The sequence below is a fragment of the Heliconius melpomene genome, chromosome 16, assembly GCF_056956725.1.
Source record: "Heliconius melpomene rosina isolate 202511_hmr_F chromosome 16, ASM5695672v1, whole genome shotgun sequence".
NCBI lineage: Eukaryota > Metazoa > Arthropoda > Insecta > Lepidoptera > Nymphalidae > Heliconius > Heliconius melpomene.
Genome location: NC_140404.1, coordinates 3,875,524 through 3,899,979, shown reverse-complemented (window position 1 = coordinate 3,899,979; position 24,456 = coordinate 3,875,524). Strand labels below are relative to the sequence as shown.

Sequence of the window (24,456 nt, the reverse complement as noted above, 5' to 3'; positions counted from 1 at the left end):
ATATATGTATATATTTTTCAGTTCTTTTATTCTTATTGTTTTACATGGAGGCAACGCTATACGAATGATATTTAAAAAATATATATATTTCTGTTACGTAAAATAAGTCTTTACATTTTATTTCATTCTTTACCGGCTACCTTTTATAGTGCCATTAAATGGTGTTTAATTAAAAAGAAAAGTTAATACAGTAATTTTAAGATATTTTACCCTGGTTTTGCTATAGTAATTGAATATTTTTTAAAGTTTATTATACGATTTATTTAAAATTGCTTAATTAATTTTGAATAAACTCTTTTTGCTCAAGTTTTTGAGGATTAAAATGTAATTAAATAGTAATTATCTATTACATCTTTTGAACGCTACGTAGTTTACAAATAACTATTGAAATAATATATTTTATACGCGGTAAATGTATAAGGTAAACCAGACATAATGTAATTCAACTGTTATTGCATTCTAAAATAAGATTACATCTCGCAACATCATACCTTAATGCCTTAGAATGTCATCACCGCAATATTGAAGTGCCTCTATCCTCCATGTCGCCCGTGCGCTCGGTATGTAATATTATATGTTTACAAACAAATATTTGTTAGGAAATAGGAAAATTTTATTTATTTTTTGATTGTATTATTTCTATTTCTTGTTGCATTTGTTCGACATTATCAACTGGAACTATTTCAATGACGTTTTCTTCAGTGTTCGTTCAATAAGTATGACCGCGTTTCCCGTTTTCATTGGTTAATTTCAATATCTTTTTTAAACTGATCTTCTAACTTTCCTGTTTAGACATGTACCTAACTAAAGAAATAAAAATCACCCAACTTTATTAATAAACTTCACCCAACTTTATGCTATTGGTGCTATTGGAAGACGAGAAATACTGACATATAAGAATAATTACATTAATAAGATAAAAATAACCCTTCCTTTGCGGTCTGGTAAAAAGAAGCCACCATGGTTGCAACAGGTGAAAAGTGTTTGATCATAAAAATGAAAACTGTGGGTTCGAATTTCAGTCACAAAAATATAACAAAACTATATGTGTATAAAACAACATAATATACGTAATACTTTCTATAAAAATGAAGAAAACTAAATAAATTAAATTTTACGATCGCATATCCCACGTTCACTCAGACAGAGTCAAAGTCCGTACATAGTATAATATATAATATGGAATGGGAATATCATATCGCGAGATGAAGCGTAAGGTTTGACATTCTAATTTCACGATACACCTCGAAGATATATTATTCGGAACACATGTATAAACATTATTTATATTCTTACTGCGTGACAGGTGATCTTATAATATAGTAGGTACCTTTTATAGTCTGTGGTTTTACAGATAATCAATTTATTTTATGTAAGTATATAAACTATAGTAACATTTACTAACTATTTACTAGTATCGTTGTGGTTTTGAATCATAATTACGGAAAATTTAAAAGAAATATCACGTTTTCCCAGTATGATTAACAAGCAAGCTATCCTTTGGACAATGTCTGTTAAATGTCCTATCTCTTCTTTCTACCATTGCAATGTGGGCAATTTTTATTAAACAACTAGCTTTTACTAAAATACAACTAGCTTTTAAATGTTTCATCAATAATTTTCAGAATTAATAGAATATAATTTATATAGCATATAATCTGTCGAAGAAAATTAAATTTATTTAATTATACAGTCTATATACATGATGCATTCTAAATTATACGCCACCGGTCATCGCTGGTATTAAAATAATATTATGTTTTATCGAAATAATACTATTTTCAATATTATAAACATTATTGTTTATTAAACCCGTAGCTTCTCAGTCATTGCTTATTATTATCTAATTGAGCAGGATATTAAAATATCAATTAGAATATATGAAAATGATAAAATGACAGTATAAAAACTTAAAAAAAACATTATGAAGGGGTGGCAGAACATAGTAATGTTGCCACCCTACATGCATTACCATACGAGTGCGAAGAATAGAAACATGACTAAAATACAAAAAAATATAAAAAAATGTGTTAATATAAATATTATTAGTAATACTGTAATGTCAAAATAAGTATCACTGGTATCGGCATTGTTCTTGTTGATGTTCGGTCTAGTGGAGGCGAGGGTGGTGTTGCGTTTACATTTAAATCCGAAGTGGACTTGTGGTCACAGAACCAAACTATCGATTTTAGCACAGCTTTGTAGGATGAAGAGTTTGAATAGATAGTTTGCTCTAGAATTTAATCCATCTGTATCTGTCTTATCCAATATCACCTACTATGTTGGTAACCATTCCTTTGGATACGTAACGTATCTAAGTCAAAATGTTATTCGTTAATTAATATAGTTATTTAACGTTACCAATAATTTTATTGAAATAAATAAAATTTCGTGACTTATTTATATTAAGTCGCTTTCAATGTTAAGTATATCGAGAAAAATATTTTAAAAATAATACAGAAAAAATAGGTACAGTTAATATATAAATATATTTAGAAATTAAATTAATCACGGCCACATAACTGCGTACAATGAAACAAAAAACCAAAATTATTTGTTTGGTATACTTGTTATCGATAACGTTTAATAGAAGAATTAAGTATTTTTGCTTTCACCCTTCTTTAGATCTGTTGGTCTTCAATATAAAAAAAAAACATAATATTTTAAAAATGGCGTGCTAATGTAATATATTTATAGCTCACATTATACTGCGGTAGTATCGATTTATAATTAGAATATAAATATTCAAACAACATAAACTGAATTCTTTTAATGATACTTTTAGATATTTTTAGAAAATACTTTCACTGTACACGCCTTCCTTTTATTATTTATTTGTAATATCAAATATTTATTTGTTTCTGGCAACTCTCACATATAATGGGGGAGTGAGGAAAAACCTAGTGTTACGAGTCTACTTTCAACACTAAAACTGATTACTTGCTGAACTTAAAGCATCTATTTTTCTCGAACAATGGAAATAAGAATAATAATTTACTTATACATATATTTTTGACATTACTCTTTATCTTACAAAGCAGTTTAGACAGAGGGAACCTAGTCGTAATTTATTTTTTGTAAAGGAAGTCGAATGTACATCGAATCTACAACCAATCGTATGCCGCAAACATTATTTCACTTAGTCACGAATCCAATATATAAATCATCTAAAAACTATTAAATTCCAGCTACATGGTTATTACTAGCCTTTGTAACTCAATTTAGCGTTCAACTGCGTTTAGTTAGGTCAAATAACACGACCTTTTAGTAAATCGTATTAGAGACGCCACTCAGTGTTGGTTATTTGTTTAATAGTTTGAAATGAATGTTTTAATTGTTAATTCTCTGTATTTTTAGTTCGGAAAGCTAATATTATTTCGGAAGTCTAACAGGATGAGAGACTATAGGGTGGTATATAATCTGAGGCCGTGCACAGGGGCACAAAGGTGTGACTGTAACGTGATAGTTGTAGGTTCGATCCCCACTCCAGGGAATAATTTATTATATCTTAATATCTTCATTTCTTCCTACTAGCACCAAGTCTAAAAGTTCGGCGTTAAGTTCCGCCACTCAATAAATGCCTCAAAAAATTCTGCGAAAAGTGGAGAATCGCTGTTCCCTTTGCTGTATGCGGGATACCGCGTGAAGCTGATTTATTTATTTTCATGTTTCTTTTTGACATTGACAAATTATGTCATAATGACGTTAGCTGTCAACTGTTTCATAATTGATAAAAAGTGTTTACACCCACAGTGCCCTATGGTCAAGACAAGACATCTAGGTCATGGTTTCTGGCCACGCCCAGAACCCAACTATTATACCAACGCTATCGTAATCCTCCTTCATACCTAATTAGAGATAAACGGCTAAGAATCTACCCAGTGGCTATTAGCATTCTGTAGAAGCTGATTACCTTTGCCTTTTAAAGAAATTTAATCAAAGAATACTCGTATATCGTTTAGAGATAACGTGAATAATTGAATTTCTATTGTGCATTTAATGTTGTTCTTTAATAGGTAGTAAAGTTTCATTGTACCTTTGGAATTACATTTATTAGTCTTGAGATGTAAATTATATATATTTTATTTAAATTAAAAAAAAACATTTTATGTATGTAATATTCGAACTTGTACGAAGTTTTTTCAATTTAGCATTTAAAAGAAGCAAATATAGCTAAATATACTTCATCAAAGTTATTTAAGTATTGCCATTTACAAAAAATAAATAAAAAAATAACCTACAAAACAATTTCAAACAAAAAGTAATTTAAACTTTCATTAACTTATAGACATTTGAGAGGTATTCACGTATCTTCTCTTATATCAGTTGTTTATTTAAACACCTCACTTCGCAAGTTCCTGTGCCGCTAGATGAGACCGGAGCGATTTTCCAATCTTCGTCTCTCCTTTCTACGTCTTGATTAAGAAATGTGAGCGTCTCGTGTCAAAGGTGGATTCTCAGTCTCCATAATTTGTTACACTTCATCGTGATATTTTTTTCTCCTTTTTGTAATAGCAACATTTTTATATAGGCTCGTTTTTCGGTAAAGCAATTTGGTGAATAAATTGCTTTATCAATTATATTTATTAAATAAATTGCACAATTTATTTATGTTTATATAACATTTAATGAATAGCTATTATAAAAAACAATATTACCTATAGGTACATACAATCAAAATTATTCGCTTTTTGCATGTTTCTATAGTGTAGTGATGTTCAGCTAATGGGAAGGTTGTTAATTATTTTTATGTTCAGCTTCACGCTCTATCCCGCATTTAGCAGGGTAGGTAGTGGAGCCTAGTGTCAAGACACTCCGCTCCCCACTTTCCGCCGAATTCTATAGGTATTGCGTGTTGAGTGGCGAAACTCAACGCCGCGTTTTGCCTCGAAGAAATGAAAATATTGTTCATTATTTATGAAAAGCACTTTAAGATAACCCTTCAATCTTGATATTATATCAGCCTAATTCATGTACTTTGACAAGGTGTCAGCTAAAATGTAAAATGACTGTCACCTGACAATTTGTTGGGGGAAGCCATTAATAAACCACCCAAGTTTATGGAACGATTAATTAAAGATGTTTTGATATAATAATGTTATATAAACTAATTATTATAAAGGACGTACAGCATGTAAATTACATGTATTTTGAATATATCATATTTAAGGATTAAGCAAGAAATCAAAATCAGCTGAAAACGAAATATTTCGAAATGTACCAATGTTAATTGTATAGTTATTATAGACGGTTTTACTTACCGCCTGTATTGCAATATGCAAGAGATGCACGAAGAAAAAAAATCGATTAGTTTCCTCCTTCATTCCATCTAAAGAAACGAGAAGTCTTCTCCGTAAACCTTGTTTGCGTAGACTTTAAGATGAAAAATGGAAAATTCCGTTCCGTTCTCTGAGGTATTTCGCTAGATTATTTCTTTCTTATACTCCTTAATCTGCGTACAATCTATACACTCAATATTAACTTATTAAGTTCATTAGTTACTCCTAACCTATTAATATTTAAATGAACGATTTAACGTTTGTATTGAAGGTTTTAATCTTAAAATCTTATGAAAATTTCAACCGTCTAGAAAAATTGTAGATATATACAAGATGAAATTTCCAACGGAAATTACCAACCGCAACCTAAAAGTCGGCTAATCGTTTGATAGTAACTAACTAGCATGAATCATTCATTCATTAGACCTTTGCATGCGTACGTTGCGTCAACATCTGTTATTTGATATTTTGTAATATTATTCTAGGAAACCGAGTTAAATTAGAATGATGCATTACGTAGTTTACAGAATGCATAAATTTAGCTCTTAAATTTGGACTCTCCTGTATTCCTCATGTAGAAGGGTAGAGTTAGGAAACTCCGCTCCTCACTTTCCGCCAAATTCTTGAGACATTGTGTGTTAAGTGGCAGAACTCAACGTCGTGCTTTACCTCGACACCAGAGTGATAAAATAATATTAAATATTTTATTTCTTCTAGTGCAAATCGAATCCACAAACTCGTTTAAAGTCATACACTAGTGCCCCTTCGCCATGACTGACTTCTCACACTAGTTATCCTACATCCTATTATAGGATTTTCTTTTGTATAAAAGACTGCAGTCATGTTGCTAAGTAGGTAGATAATTTCCCCGATGCTTTTCTCGTAATGTGAATAAGATTTAAATATTTGCCGCAGTGGTAATATATCTTTGCAAGATTTAGGTGCCTGACTTGTCGTCTATGGATTACTTTGAATTGCTTTTAGAGATTACGGGATTTCATTCAATATAGATTAGAGCACTTGAACTCAAATGTTTTAGTTTTAATTTTGTATTAATTTTTAATTAAATATGCTGATAAATTAAATTTTTTAGACCCTTCTACATCTTTAATAGTATTAAAAAAAATATAAATAACAACAAGTACAAGTTAATATGATTTATTTATGTAGATACAAATAGAAATACCTAAGCCAAAAAAAACATATATTTTAATTTTCTTTCGTTAAAAAAAAGCACCATTTATATATTCCTAAACTACACAAACTGTCAACATTATATATTTCACATAAAGTACAATCACATAAAATGTGAACATAGACACTAAAAAAGAGAGACACAAATCCCATACCCAAATTGGGTGCAGTCATTTCACACACTATAGTTGAGCACAGGATCTGGGCTCTATTTGCTGCGTATGCGCACTCGAGCGTTCCGGCGCACCCTTTATTAGTCCCATATTGATGTTCGAATGTTTGATATGGAAATGAGGATTGTAAAGTCTACGAGTATCAATGGGAACTGTGAAACGAGTATTAACATTTGCTATCTGCTAAATTAATATTGTGGAATTTTCATTATTTTTTGATCAAAATTAATAAATTGTGTCAATTATTATTATTGAAATTTTCACCATATTATCGTGCATATTAATAATTGGGAATTGTTCCGTTTTTTGGCTAAAATATTTTAATGTCAATATAGAGTGCAATCTTGGGTTTGATTCTCACTCGAAGAATTGAAATATTTCATATTTTAATTTCTTCGCTATAGTGTCGAGACAAAGCGCGGCGTAGTGTTCCGCCACTCAACACCCAATGCCTCTAGAGTTCGAATTAGCATCAGGAACTTCTATTGTATCGTTTGGTTTACCTTAGAGCACAAAATTCACGGGAATTCCAAACCTCTCCTGATAAACGTCTTATTTCCTGTTTGCAGTTAACTCTATTCATAGCTTTGAAACTGAGTATTGATTAGCTTTCGATCACGTTTTTAGTTAATACTGAAATACAAAATAATGGCCTTACGTATTTCAGTATTTGACATTCAACTAAATCAGTAAGGTAAAGTCTGTGCCAAAGCCCGTTGGCAAAGACTCTACCTGTTCGACTCATTGCTGTCCTAATTTAACCCTTTAGCAAATTGAAATAGATTTACATTTATATAATAAAGTTTAACACTAAAAAAATCTTCTCAGTTATGGAAAGATATGGAAAGAAAGTATTTAATGAAGTAATCAATATTTTCGCCCCAAAAATGCAGATGATACGTGAAAATTTAAAAAATAACAAAAAATATTAATATAAAAAATTAAGTATTTATATAAGAATTACTTGTTTTATTTATAAAACCAAGTAAAGACAACAAACGTTTGCCGGTTACCTCGAGGCTCGATTAAGACCTATGGAATTTATAAATTATTCATAACATAATCGATTCTACCACGTTCAATTACGATAATTATAAATTATTATTTACCTTAAAGCCTTCACTGAACATATCATGCCAGCTTTAATGGTACTACCGTTATTTACTATTAAATACTTGAAAAGTTAATAAATACTTTCATAATTGCCAAGGAATTATTAGTTCATAGTTATTGAGACATATTTTTAGAACTTTACATTTACCTCGTTTAGAAAAATCTGGTTAAGTGACATTTTATATTTAAGGGCTGAATATAAAAAGTGATAAATGAGAACTTAGAAAAAGGTATATTAAATACTTTTAGTTTAATCGATATTACAAAAGCAATAAAACTTATTAATACCAGTTTAGTAGTAGCAATAAGACCGAGAATGAACTTATACCTATTTTCTGATAATATATAATTACACATTTTGATAATTAAAAATATCACTTTTGTAAGAAGCCCTAAATAGCTGAAGCACACAGCAGGGTAGGCAGGGAAAAGGCAGGGGTAAACCTAGGGACACCGTTCCCTTACTTTCCACCGAATTCTGGAGCCATTGCGTGTTGAGTAGTGGAACTCAACCCCGGTCTTTGCCTCGACACCTGGACTGGGAATGGAACCCACAACCTGTCGCGTTCACAGTCACACGCCTGTGCCCCTACACTACTACTGGCCTGAACATTATCATTAAAATAAAATATACTAATTTCATTAATTAAAGTGCCTAAATATATTTAGATGATAGAGCCACCTTTGTTATCACAATGTTGCTTCGTTACCCTGACCGGGCAACGGGCTTTCTCCACAATTATTCCGTACACGTTAATTCAATATTTGTTCAGCACCGTTCGGAGTGACGCACCGGCCGAATGACCCGAATCCTTCACCTTCAACGAAAACAGTGTTTCCTTATCATTAACACTATTGTGTTTGTTAAATATTAGATAGAGTAGATTAAATATATTCACATGGTTATAATATTCTTATCTTTTATGGACGAAAGTTTAAGATTGGTTTATTTTTTCTCTTTTATACACGCATTTTCCACATTTTAAGAGGTAGATAGAGATAGCTGATAACATATTTAACTAGAGTTGTAGAAGTTTTCAATAGAAAATCTTTATGTAAATTAATTAGTTAATGTTTTCTCCTTTCATTTCGATTTTCTTAATTAATATATTGATTAAGCATTATTTCTAGAAACCTTCATTTATTAATTTAGTAATGGATATTTATGTGTAACGAGAAATTTCATAGATTTGATTGTGATTTCCAGAGACCGTGATGATCGCGCCGACATTCAAAGCGCGCTCGTCCTCGCCAGGTATTAGCTTTGACAGAATGTTGTGTTTTCCTCCGAGTGGCCCCTAAATAACAGTTGACGTTATATTGCTAATATAATATAATATATTATTATTAATATACTGTATAAATTCAAAAATAGTTTTCAAATAAATAAAATCTATATAATTTTTTAAAAAATCTTAGTTAATGATTTAACGATACGTATAAAATATTAATAAAATTGTCTAATTTAAAAAACACCAGGAAATAACTTCACTATTATAAATATGTGACATAACATGTATTGAGAAGGACATGGAAATGTCAAGCCATGTATGTGCAAATGACAAAGAATGATAAAATACATTAACATAAGAATAGCTTTAACCTTGAAATGTATTAGTACATTTTTCGCTATAATTGTTGGAAAAACTATATAAAATATTTATTTTTTTGGAAAATGTATGAAAAAATTCTAAGAGGTGCGTGTTCAAATTTTTTACGTTTTCTAAAAAAAGGATTTTTCCTTCATGAGTGTGGAATAAACGTATAAAATGTATAATAAAATTTTACATTTTAATTACTTTAAAAAATGGCAATTTTTGAATATTAAACCAACAAATCAACCAAAATTTCTTAAATGAATTCAAATTATTTGCTTCACGGAAGTTCTACCTATAATTTGTTTGTTTGCTATCTAATACACGAAAATTAACTAACTCTGACTAATTATTTTGGAATGTGTTGGAAAGTTTGTGTTTTCAGTGATTTAACCTCTTAACACAATAGTATGAGTGTGTTGTTTGGACTTTCAACTAATATTGTATAATTAGGTTAGACATTTTAGAATTTTTAATTGCCTTTTATTATAGTTTTTTTTAATAAAAAATATGTATATATTTTTTTAATAGATAAAATTGACTTACACGGCTACATTTTAGCAATCATAACTTAAAAGGTCATAAATTGAGGCCCATAAAGCGAGCATTAGCATTTTTTCATGTTATTACCGACGGGACTTTTACGATACGGCCAGGCTGGGTAGCTGGGTGAATCGAATGGAAAAGAATTTATCAGGAACATTTCAGTCAAATAATAAGATTTTATTTCTTCTGACCAAATAATTTCATTTACCTTCTACTTATAAAGGTTAGCTTTGATATACAGCCTTTAAATAACAAAAAGTATTTATTAGTTTTAATGAAACTTTTATATAGTTTTAAATTTAGATATACAGTTTTGCCCAGATAAACTTTCAGGAAATATATAAAGAGTTCTGAAATGTTGAACATAAAATCGACATAGAATTGACATTACTAGCCGGAATTACCGCTCATGTTTAAAGTATGCGAATATGACTTAAAAATATTTTCTAATCCACTACAGTTTTAAAAACAGAAAGATTTTTTATTTTGAATTATTTTAAAATACCTGCTAAAAATATAAGACGTTGAATTGTAAAGAGCACTCTTTTTAAAATTAAGTCGTAGTATATAAACAAGAACGAGTAAAAAAGTAATAAAAAATTAAAATTTGAAAAATCTCCGTTAGCGCAGTGAAACAAAGTTAAAATAGCTGCTATGTAGTTTAATAATGCACGTAACGTATATTACCATATTAAAAGTAACGATCGAGTTAAAGTCTGCGTAGTAAAGACCACGGGTGGGCTATACTATGCTATACTACGAGCTAATATTGCGTCATTCTGATAACGCGTGCACTTCCTTCTCGTGATAATAAAAACAAATACAGGTAGTGTAGATAGATGATAATATTTAAAAATAATATAGGCCAATAGTACGCGCCTGCGATTAGAAACGCGACTGCTGTGGATTCGATTCCCATTCGAGGAAATTAAATATTTAATAAATGATATCTTCACTCTAGAACGAGGACTAGTACGAGTAGACTCTACGAGGCAAAACGCGGCGTTGGGTTCCGTGAACACGCACGAATTATATACGAATTATTATAGTACAATAACGGAGTAATTTTCTTTATCTTCACGCATTTCGTTTAATACCTCAGAATGTTCTTTACATTTCTAACAGAGGATATATTTTTACATAAACAAGCCTCCAAGTTAAATCTAAAGTCATCATCATACGCGCGCTATATGAATTGTAAACAGAGAAAGATATAGAGATAGAGAGATTTCATCCTAAGATATCTTTCATACCCAAAGTACATAGACAAGGTGAAAACAGAAAAATATATATAGTTTAAACTATCTTCTTTAGGGTTGTATTTTACATTGGTTTAAACGAAATATTATGTAAACTATAACTAACCTTTATTAGACTATAAACTAAGGGCTGTAATCTTAAGTTACGTAATGTATCACGGAGTTTTATCCTTATGGGTTAATAGGACTGAAATACCTAATCACTCTGTTCTTCATTTTCCGTTCACATTTCTAGGACTCTAAGTTATCTAATTCTATATCAAAATATACAAAAAAAAAGCAAATAGCCGTATTTTTTGTATAGAATAGAATACAGATATTAAATTAAATCAGCTTCACGCTGTATCATGCACACAGCAGAGTAGGCAGCGGGAATCTAGTGCTATGACACTCCGTTTCCACTTTTCAATTCCTGAGGTATTGCGTGGTGAGTGGAAGAAATGGAAATATGAATATTTCATTTCCTCGAGTGGGGATCAAACCCACGACCAGTCGCGATTACAGTCATACTTTGCGTCCCTGGGCCACAATTAGCCTCAAGCTGCAAGCCTAATTAGGTACTGCAAGAAATAAAAGATAGATAGCAAATAAAAGCGAAAGATAAATAATAGTAATAATATTTTAATTTTTTTGTAACATTTTTTTTATATAAGACATTTTAAAGTTTTAATAACATAAGGCATTAAAATTTAAAATGTCAATTTTCTATAGGAATTCTTGACTATTGCTCTGCAATTTAAATTAATTAATTAACATACAAATGTAAATATATAAATATGTATGTACATATAGACGTTGACACAGTTTCGTGTTTTATAGTTCCTATTCTACAACGTTCAATATCATACGAGTAGTAAAGTTAATGTGAGGTCGTAAATAAATGTACATTTCAAGGATGCGAGGTGGACGTTTTAACTAAGTTAAAATATTTGGTAATTATTATCGAGATCAAATTAAAATTAATATAAGTATACCATTTTAAGGTCATTGTAGCGCAATGGTACTGCATCTAACTGTAAACGCGAAAGGTAGCCGATTCTATTCTCAGGGAAGTGAAATATAAAAACTATAATTACTGGCTTAAATACAAATCTCGAAAAAGCCTATTATAAACCTACGTATATATAGAAGCAATTAGAAAATATTTAATCACTAAAAAGTCGTTATTCGTTGAAACCTAGCCAGTTCAGTCTGTAGGCATGAATACTGCCACTATGAGGTCAGTCGTGGCACAGGGACCTCCAGAATTCAGTGGACTGTGGGGAACGGAGTGTCTTAACACTAGGTACTCTCTGCCTCCCTGCTCTTACTCAGTGAAGAATACACCGTGAAGCTAAGCAAAATATATTTAAGATTTAACGTATAATAAACTCTGATCCCTGAATAAGGTAAGTAATAATATGGTTTATTTACAATGAATATTGCTGAAAATATTTATTCATATAGCATTCGCTTACAAGAATTGGTAGCATTTCGTGTTTCATATAAGTATTTGTTTTATTTTGGAAATTGGAATACATGTTTCTCATTCAGTCTGATAAAATTTCTGAGAGTAAATAACGTTCCCAATATTTAATTCTGCCTAAAATGTTTAGCAATTTTTGCCTGTATTGGTTAAACAAATAGTAGAACGATATTGTATCAAATTGTTGATTCTTTTTTTCAGTACTACATATTCGCCTTGTTCTTTGTCTAGTGTGTACATTGTACATATTTTTGTTTAAAATGTTTAAAATAATTGTCTATTAAATAATGCTTTTAATCTAAAGATGATTTTTTATTCTCGTTTCAATTTCTTTTATTAGAAATTTCAATAAATGAAAATATTACTCTTAATTAATAATTAATAGTCTATATAAATTATATAAATGGCATTGCAAATTAACTTTATCGTATAAAGTTAATTTGCAATGTATTCATCTCTATAGAAATATATTATATTCAAAGATTAATTTATTTTTATTAGGTTATTACTATAAGTGCCGATTACGGACTTATTTAATGAAAACTCTTTTAATAAAACTTAAATTCTCCACTGTGATACTATGAATAGTAAATAAGTAAGCTTACATTAGAGGAATATAAGTAAGTACTTCGATTCGAATACGTAGCGCATTCCTAGTTGAAAATGGAGTTCATCAACACGGCCTCGTTATTATCGGGGAGTAGAGATGTCACAATGAAGGGGGGTACACCCCCCAACCCCCACGGGAACCCATACCTACGTATATGCCATCTACCTATATAGTCTTAGTGCGTGCTTGTAATTATTTGTTAACAATACAGCTATTTGATTCACAAAAGACTCATATAATAGAGACCACATAATGGAATACATAAGAATCTTTTCTAATATAATAAGAATCGTGGCGCAGGGACCCAAAGTGTACACGTAACAGGTTGTGGATTCGATTCCCACTCGAGGAAATGACATATTAAATATTTTATTTTATTGATTTCCGTCCCTCAACAGCCCCCAGAATTCGAAGGAAAGTGAGGAATGGAATACCTTAACACTAGACCCCCTCTATATACCCTGCTTCGTGCGTGATACAGCGTGTAATTAAAAATATATATTTAATAAGAATAATTATTTGTAGGGAAGCAATTCAACGCCTTTACTTAAAATTGACTTAAAAGTATTAACGTTATATTTGCTATCGAACTGTACCGTAGATACGTCTATATTATAAAGTACGAAGTTGACTCTCGTCGGCAACTCGTTAGAATATTAATGGCACATAATGCGTTCGAAATACTTGTTACAACTTTTTCCATTATGTTGCACAGATTTACACCTACATATAAAATATTTTAACAAAAGAGAACTTACTGGCAACTTTGGGAAATTTTGTTTTTGAATTATTATTGCAAGTTGCATTTGACTCTGTATACTTACCCTGAAAGAGCCTTCCCCAGGAAGATTTGGAAAATATTCAAATTTTCTTAAACTACTTATTATCTTTATTTTAATGTAAACTTCTTTTGTAAAAGAAAAACAAATGTAAAGTATTATAGATATGGAATTGATGTGGGAAAAGCATAATAGAATTAACTGCGTTTGATTTGCGTCAATGAGGGTGGTGGCCTTGTTACACGGCAGCAAAACGTGTGATTGATATGGTAAAGAAAACAGTACTCTGATCGGATATACCATGAAAATATTTACTATTTACCATGTTAGCACCCATCAACATAACAATTCCATATTAATTACAAGAACAGTAAAACACAAGCCTGTGATTGTAAATGCGGCAATCTGTGGGTTCGATTCCCACTTGAGGAAATGAAATATTCAATCTTTTCATTTCTCCGTCGAGTTCCGCCATTTAACTGTGTGGAGAGCGGAGTTTCTTAACACTAAACTCTCTGTAAATTTCCAGTTTAACAATCAATATTCCTAACTATTCGCTCAATTCATCAATACTAGAGTAATAAACAAGTAATACATTATTTTATTATGTAAAAAAAATATATATCTGATTATGCTAAGAAGTCTGTCTCCTTCACAGAGCACAAAAGGTCTATCTTCGTAAAAGCTCTATTGTGTCGTTATTGTTCGTTTTGTTTGCCAAAAGCGATGTTATCAATAAACCCCCTTTTGTTTGTAGTTATGTACATTCGTTCAAATTAACGTGAACACTATGTTCATAGTATCGACATAAATCATTCACTATTTTCAAATTTTATTTAGGTAGACAGAGGGAACCTTGTGTTACGATAGTCCACTTCCCATTTTGCGCCGAATTCTGGAGACATTGCGTGTTCAATTATATATTTTTTATTGCGTTAATAATTTATTAGAGGCGCTTTTTATTATTTTAATAAAAAACAAAACAAACTGTAAAAGTGAAAATTAATTTAAAGTATAACAATTTTAAATTAACTAATATACAACGTTTGTTTTCCAGAGAAATCCGAAATAAAAATGTTGTATTGTAAATGTATTATAACGAGTGACTATTTTTAAAATAGTAATTAGAACAGTTACGACACAGTAATTAACACCGTGACATTGGTACGCGTTAAATTACGGCCAATGTGTGACATTGTAAGTTTGGTTATTTTATAAAAATATTTTTTACATCACAGTTAACCCGTCTCTCTTAGGAGTAGCTTTGGGGAGTCAAATATAGAGATAAGTCACTCTGTTTTCAACTTTCCGCTTATTTAGAGACATTGCACGTAGAGTTGCAAAACTCTACCCCATACAACTACCGACGTACATTAAAAATATAAATTTCTATAAATCATAATTATACTTTATGTACAATATTTAATAATATTTAAATTAGACATTGTAAGTATTTTTTTTGTTATTTCCACACGCTTAATAAATTCAAATGACGATATCAGTTAATGGCGGCGATAAAAATAGCGAGTATATGCTCGGTTACCGCCAGATGCCCTGTGACCTCACATTTTATTCTGTTTTATATCATTAAATCTATTATTATTATAAAACAAGTAGATATATTTAAAACATATATTTTATATTTATTATTTATAATAGTGGAATGGCCTAATAATTGAATTTAAAAATAATTAAACAATATAGATACTCTTGTAAGAATAAGCAATTTATTATAAATAAATAAAATTTATATTTAAATAATATCATGTAATTCGTATCATAAATCTTAAAGTATAATTACTTATAAGTGGAAATTAATTAAAAACCTCATAATAAGAAAGGACTGACTTAAGGACCATTGTTAAAATATACGTAACTGCATAAAATGAACATAATTGATATTTTATATCTATTGCTATATATTGTTATATATTGCTTATATATGTTTATAGAAGATGAAAAAAATCGATTCTTGAAAAAACGATAAATATAAATTTAACACAAAAGACAAATATCTGATATTCCAGGCCGTAGTGGCCGAGGTCATATTGAATAATTATTTAATTATCTCAACTGGATATCAGTGGATGCTGACGGCTAGTTAATAATTTATCCCTGTTAAATTCGAGACCGCTCATTGTAGCCAATATGCCGGCAGTGTTTACCCTGGCGTATTCATATCGGTAATTAAACTTGATGTTGATGGTACGTTATTTTGAGTTGGTCTTGTTTCAAACTAGCTCGATTTTGTTTATTTAATACAAATAAATAAACTTTATACTGCATATAAATGAAAGCTTAATGCATTCAATTTATATAAAAGACGAGCGACTCGACCGCGGCTTCGCCCGCTTTAATTACATGATTATTAATTTAGTAATCAGCACTGCTTTCGTTTGACAATAGTAATATTATTTTAAAAACAATATCTACATCTGTATAGAAAAGTAAAGTTTCAGGTAATCCAATAAAAACTGCAAGCTACAATTAAGCTGTAAGAGATTATTATTATCGCATAGACAAAGAGACAAAAGTTAAAAAAATCGTCGTTTTTGGTTACGTTATTGAATGCTTCTAATAGTATTTTTTCCTATACTATAAATATCGATAATCTTAATAGATATAAACATATTGCCGCTTAAGAACTTTAGGGGAATTGTGCTTAAGATGACATACTTTTTGTTTGAAGACAAATATTTCAAATAAATAAAGTCATCTGAGAACAGAATATTGCGTATACTATTATATATTTAATAATCAACGGAATTATTTTAGTTTCAGAACAATCATCTTTCAAACATCATAAAAATAAACAAAAATCGCACTTAGGTCGACCAGTGTAAGACGACATATCTACAGGGTAAAATGACATACTTAGTATGTGGCATAAAAACGCCATCATTATTTGTCGAGCATAGTTCACAAATAAATAGTTTCTTCTTTGCCGGGGGGCTTTTAAACAGTATTAAAGCCAGATTCATACATGTTGCAAATTCTATGAGGTTGGATTCCGTTATCAGTCACTTCCTTTTCCAAAAGGGAAATAGGCTTCGTCGCTTGCGGCTATTGAATGCCCTTGCTCTAGCAGCCTTATCCATGTCTTCTTGTGACCAATATATATTCATTTGTAATTGCCAGGCATTTTGTAGGTAAAGCAAAAAAATACATCGATTCTATTTATAAGGGTAAGATAGTATGCCATCTTATACTCACGTTTTGTATGTCATCTTACCCAATAGATATATGAATTTAATTTTAGCCGTTGTGACAAAAGTTTATAGGTTAGGATGCGCTTTTAGCGTTAGTTGTGTCATATAATAATCCTATTTTACATTTATAATTAGTTCAAATTGAAAATCTTTATCTTACTTGTCTTTTCACCATCAAGCAAAAGCGAAAGAAAAGTTTGTTGCAATTGAAAATAACGAAAACATGAATTACTTGCCCATCTGCATTCACTTTCAACCATACTGTATTTAAGCACTAGCTGCATCTACAGACACTCTCTAAAACGTCACAAGATCGCACTTAGCGCTAATAGTTTCATCAATATCGGTAGTGTGTCATCTTATCATAGTATGCCATCTTGAGCACAATTCCCCTATATTGCAAGCTATATTTATGGTAAGTACCTTAAATATTTTCGCGTTTTAAACCCATCGCTGAAAATAAACTGTCGGAATATTTTCAAACGTTATCTTTCCTATTAACGCTATAAAACTACGCGTACGTTACTCACCCAGCCGTCTGTTACGCAATGAACCAAATTTGATGTGTGGCTCCTAGTCATTAGGAGAACGGAGATAAAAATAGAAAAGCTATTTTAGAGATGTGTGTCAGCGGAGAAGTTGTTTAAATTATTATTTCGTATAAAATCATGTCTTTGATTAGAATTTTGGTAATAGATTTTGAGAAAATTATATATAAACTTGAGTTAGGCGAAATAACCGGGCGGCAGTAGTTAATATAGTACAACTAAATACCTATGTTCTAAAAATTATTTTTATATTTCTCTTTTCTTTTTTTTCGTTTTTGTTTTCTTTAAAACCTTTGTATACGCAAAGTAAGTTATGTAGGTCCAGTTATCAATAAAGAAAGGAAAATATTATTACCAATGAATCACAGAATGTGTCAACACGGTAACACAGGTCACAACACCTCAGTGCTCTGGCACTTTGACAAGTTGTATAATATTGGCAGAGGGCGTCAGCGAAAACAGGAAACGACGCTATTTGAGTAACCATTACTAAAATACAAAGGCATATAAATAAACAATATTAAAAACTCCCCTCTATCTCTACACTCTCTTATGTAATGCTAATGTTTTATTTTTATTTGTTACAGGTAAGTAGTCGAGGGAGCTCGGTAGAACTACAGTATGCCAATAACATTTACAATATTTTTACGTATATATTGAAGCAAGATATACAATTAATTATATGCTACAAATTATCAGTTGAAGTAAGGTAAAAAATTAATGAATACGTTCGTACGTTTTTCATTACCTTCATCTGAAGTATTTTAAAAGTACTGAAATCTAAGTACTACCTTTAGTTCTCCAAAAAGAATTTATAGTTAAAAGCTTTTATCTATATCTTTGAAATAATAAGATTATACTTGTCAAACTTAAGCCTAACACTTTCTGAACAATAAAATAAGTTCTCAAAGAAAAAACCACAGATTATATTCTGTTAAATGGCCGGAGTTAATTCAATGAAAAATATGTCTGTAGAAAATTTTCTTCGCTTAATAAGTTTAAATAGCGAATAGCCAAGTTTTAATGAATGAAAAGACGGCCAAGTGTTTGTAACAATTTCTGTCGACGAGATATAATTAACGTGCTCGTAACTGCTGCGTTACGTACTAATACTTTGGATCTTTTTCAAGGTTTTCTAGTATATATAATGTTATAGTTATAGTATGTAGTTCAAACGACATCATTGTCATATTGTAAAAGAATTAAAAATCGGTCTCTTTAGGAAGGTAAAATAGCATATTATGATAGCTCGTATTTCATACTTAAAAGAAATATCAATGTTTCGAAACACCATCGTTGCTCAGTAGAAATTTAGCGGTGTGATAGGGGATCGGGTCTAATGTAAAATATTTCTATTTGGATTATATTTAGAAATAGGCGTTTTTTTAAATCTGTACTAAAAAGTGTTTGGCGTAAGGTTCAAACAACACACAATATCTATAAATGGGCCAAAAGATTTATTTTTCAATTTCACGCTGTACGCACACAGCAGAATCCCTCATTTTCCGCCGAATTCTAGAGACATTGAAGATATTAAATATTTCATTTCCTCGAGTGGAAATCGAACCCACAGCCTATCTCGCTGACAGTCATAGCTTGTCCCCTGCACCACAACTGGCCTCGACTATGCTATATGCTTCAATTAATTGTTACTAGATTTTAACTATTCAAATAATACCGAATAACAAAATGAAATTAATATTCAATACACAATAGTAATTCATCATAATATGTAATGATGCACGAACAAACATTGCATTAGAATAATGTGAACAATGCAACCTAAAATTGTAAACTTGTATAGGTACATCACTATTAACTATAGTTAACTATAGTTTCTACAGTTATTGGTATCGTTGAAATGGTTTTCCATAGATGAGTCGACCCATATGTCAGTGGTGTATAACCGCAATAGCGGTAAACACAAATTATAATAATAAATTCACATATTGATTATTGAATCAAATACGAGAATTTGCAATATGACCAATATTATGTTTTTTTTCTAACATAGTATCACTTATATTCACATCCAAAGTTATGAGGTCAGTTGTTGCGCAGGGTTAAAAACGTGTGACTGGGTTCGATTCCACGCGAAGCAATGAGATTTATGCGATTTTTAATATTTTCATTTGTTCGCTCTGGTGTCGGAGCAAAGAGCGACGTGGAGTTCTGCTACTGAACACCAATGCTAAATACCAATTTTGAAAATTTGGTGGAAAGTAGAGAATGGAGTGTCTTAACACTAGGTACTCTCTGGCTGCTCTGATATATACGGGTTACGGTGTGAAACTGCAAAAAAGATAATATATACAGGCCTATATTCCTTTTATATATTTTGCAACTACGCGGAAATGTACAAAACATTGAATCAAAAATGCATTTGAATTTGTCCTGTTTCCATTTCGTTTATATTTCGTAATTATGTCGTTTTTTTCTATAATTATTACTCTTTGTACATTTATTTCTAAATTAACATGTAAATAAAGCAAAAAGCGTAAAGTTTTCACAAGATTCTACTTTCAGATTTTTTTTATTTCTTACATTAAAAAAGTCTCCAATCCTCCGTGTAATTACACGTGACGCTATATAGCCTTCAAAAATAACTTTTTTTAGCTGTTTCGACAACTTGGAGCAAAAAGTCGGCTAGTAAAGTTTATTCGTACGACAAGTTAGTAAGCCGCGCATGCCGTTTTTGTGACGGGAATCCTTAATGTAACTCAAAAAGAAAGTTAAATAACTAGTATTCACCAGATGCTTGGAGAAATTAGCATTTAATATTATTTATAGCTTAATTAGGTACTTGTGGCGTTATGTACATACAATATACAAAGAAGAAAATGGATAGTGTTATTATTTATTTATTTTTTAGCTAAGTGTTATTAATTATGTTGCCATTAACAAAAAAATAAATAACAGTCAACTTTCAAATTAGATTTTTTTTAAAGTGGTAACATTCTTTTTGTATGTTTAAATTCCAAATTACAAGCTATATACCTATGAAAATATATTACGCATAAATTATACAATGGTACAGGTGCTTTATGAATAATAAACCTTGAACAAAATACCAATTGTTTATACAAATTATTTATGCTATACTTATTAACGACGACGTTCATAGGAGAGTTAAAATTGAATATTTTTGAAATTATTAAAAATAAGTTTCAATTTGAGAATTTTATATTTATAAAAATTTAAGGGAAATTTAAAATTAGGAAAAAAACTACTCAACCAATTATCATGAAACTTTGTAAACATATTTTTAAATTTAAAAAAAAACTATCCTATGTCAATATTTTAACAAAAAAAAATTAAAATAGTTTGTTATCGTTTGACTTGTATAGAAAATAAATAAAAAAAATTTAAGCGAGCAGAGCCACGTTGTTATGTAGAGTGAGTCTCTAGTACAAATAGAGATCTTAAAATACTTAATGGACACTAGCTATTTACCAAAGAAAATAATGAGTATCATGTTTTTGCATACTACATGTTTTTATTGTTTACAAATCTCATAATGGTTCATCATTAGCACACATCGTAGTAGTAGGTAATATACTCAAAGTAAGTTCTATGAGCGTGTGCAAGGCTTTCTCAATTTAACCTTAATTGAAATCGTTTAAGCTCATTTTTAATTTACGTTCCCTTTGATGCTGCCGCCTGAATTTAATAAGTAATCAACTATCTCGTTCAGATTTAATCCTCACCTATATCTATATTATATTATACGAGAAGCAATGGCGTATTTTACGATATAAAAATCGTTTTGTTTTCTCCTCTCGATAGCACGTTCGTGACACTTAAATCCTATTAAATTGGATTTAGCAATTTATTAAATATAGGATTCAATGTTCTTGTTACTTATTTAATTGGATGAACTCTACAAAACGTTTTTTTTTTCTGGAAATGTTTATTTTAATGATAACGCCTGATTTGTTTTGGAGTTTTTTGTATTATTTTTGTTTTAATCTTTACATATCTTAAATTTTATAGTCTAGGCAAAAAGAACTTAATGAGCTAGCGTCATTTAGTTCGTCACATGTCACAAATTTATATTAACTTCGGATTTGTGCATTTCTATATTATGTCGTTTATATCATTTATTCGGCGTGAAACATAAAACAATTCAAAACTTAAATTAACTATTATTATTAATATTTTTAGTACCTAATAAAACTGGACAACTCTATTTTAACATATATTATTCCGCACTAAAGAAAGAAAAATATTTCCAGAAAAGGTATGTATAAAACTGAAATTTGAACGTAGTGGGATTCGAGACAGCGCCTCTTGGAAACCATTCCAATATCCTGACCACTAAGCCATACATATGTTCGTATCAAATAACGAATAAATAGTTACACACTTGTTACAAGTTTTTCAATTCTATTTTGAATAATGATCAATCAATTATGTAAAGTATATTTGCAAAAGTAAACATTTATTGATAGATAATGGGGATTCAGAGCGATCACCTTAATAGTCTGTATTATTATATATACAGGGTGTGTCTGCTAACCCAATTTACTCAAAACGACCGAACAAACACACGTCGATTGTCCGCTTTAGGGAGATTTATAGCGAGATCGTAAAATGCAGTACTCTGTGTGAAAACACCCAAATTGAATGAAATAGGTATATATATGTATATAACTCAACCTTCGAATTTACTCACAGTTTTATTTGTTCACATATTGTTTCCAAACTGTTGAGTACTAAAGAGCAATGTTATTCGACTGGGGATAGTAATAAAAGTTACTTTCGAAATGTCATATTTACCGTCAGTTTTTTTTTATATATACATTGGCAAGAGAATAGAGTTAGCTTAAGAAAGTTAAAAAAAAGTAAAAAAATCATACTTTAGCAGAATTTCGTATTATTAAACGAGTATTTCAATGACATTTTGCTTATATGGAACAAAGCTCCGTGGGCTCTATAAAATGTAACATTATCGGAAAATATATTCTTTCGGTTTTGCGTTAGAATGGCTCACAACAGCGCCATAAAGGTGTTAAGTATAGGATACGTCGACCGCGTTCCTTTGAAGTGTGTTCTTAATAAGAATATAACATTTTATGAAAGACGATAAAAGAAATAAGTAAAATTATATATTTTTTATATTGTTAATTTAAAGAGACAATAATAAAATAATCCATAATGTGCCGTTTGTTTATACAGTGTGTATTTATTTTCCATTCAAATAGGTTATATTTATAGTGATTTAGAGCCAATAATTAATATGCGTATTTCTTCCAGCGATTTGGCGGCCAGGGGCGTCTCCTGGGGGCGAAGCGCCAAGTGCTCCAAGCCCTAGCGCTCCGCCGCCGCCGCCCCCACCCCCCGTGTGGACCCCCGGTAGCAACACCACGTCCCCGCAAATACCAAGGAAAAGTTACCGTCCTGTTCATTTTGAGGACACACCCCCATCACGACGAAAATTTGGGGTAAGTTAGAAAATGTGACTGTAAGCGCGACGGTAGTGAGTTCGATTCCCACTCAGAGGAATAAACTATTTATTATTTACATTTCCTCGCTCTGGTAAAGAGGCAAAATAAATAGTATACTAAAAATATAATTCAAAGTCATTTTTTAAATTTTTGTTTCTGCGTCTACAAGTACAACGCTTTGAGCATATTAAGCAACCGTTAATAATAGCGATTACTGCTAAAACTGTTTGGCACATTATTTAATTTAAATATTTGAAACGATATTTACTCTCCACATACATAATAAGTATAACACTATACACTACTTGATACCTAGTCATGATCTTGGCATGTTTACAATTATATTTGTAAACCTGAAACTAAAAAGGTGTAAAAGTAAAGACTGTATTTAGTTAACATGGATATATGCAAGAATATGTGAATTGCAAAATAAATTTTAGGTATAAGCAAATAATGTCCTTGATTTATTTTTAAATTGCTTTGACCATTGATCTTGGTGGTTGTCCACCTGTGTAGTGCAGATAAGGCGCTTGTAGGTTCGATTCCCTTATGGACAAAAGGTGTAGGAGAAAAAATTGAAAGAGGAGTAATATATCTATAGACTTTCTCTATGAAAAATATATGAAGAAAAGGATAATGTACACTTTTACAACAGTAATAATGGACATACAATAGCACATTTTATTATTTATAAAGAACACATTTAATTAAACGATTAAAGTATACTGGATGCTAAAATTAGCTCACACGGATCAAGGACTCAAGGTTCTCAATTTGCATTTTATTCACACAACTCTTAATTATGTAGGTCCCATTTCCCGACTTCCTCAGTGAATTTCATTACTCTAACAATAGACCCGGAATTTTACATTTACAAAACAATTTAAATTAGAGAAGATTGTAATATTTTTCAGAATTCTGATCAAAACGGATGTACGAGTGGCTCGGAAAGCGAAGGAAGGCTCAGGACGTCGCAGAGCGCCCCAGCTACGGGACTTAACTCATTGGGCTCGGCTAGTCGCTTGCCAAAGGCACAAAACCCCACTGTGACGTTATTGCAAAAAGCTCGTGGTATGTATAAATTGTATTAGTTAAAAATGGAATTATTATATTTAATACGAATATAGGTAATATTTAGTGATAGCTTCTATTGATATTCTTTTGAATTTTAAATTAAAAAAAGTATGGTCACGTGCGAGTTGGACTCGTGCATGGGAGTGCCATAAAAAAATCAGGATT

General features: G+C 30.7%; 1 protein-coding gene across 13 annotated transcripts in view; it reads left to right on the top strand.

Annotated features, from left to right (window-relative positions):
• Positions 1-24,456, top strand: part of LOC146530724 (uncharacterized) — a 125,551-nt gene that overhangs the window by 74,473 nt on the left and 26,622 nt on the right. For 12 of the 13 annotated variants that reach the window (XM_085199396.1, XM_085199383.1, XM_085199394.1 and 9 more), the window contains 3 exons: positions 8,967-9,014; positions 23,027-23,214; positions 24,132-24,288. In XM_085199396.1, the coding sequence (XP_085055522.1) occupies positions 8,967-9,014; positions 23,027-23,214; positions 24,132-24,288 (393 nt within the window). The remainder of the gene's footprint in view (positions 1-8,966; positions 9,015-23,026; positions 23,215-24,131; positions 24,289-24,456) is intronic. The other variant, XM_085199384.1, reaches the window with a different exon arrangement.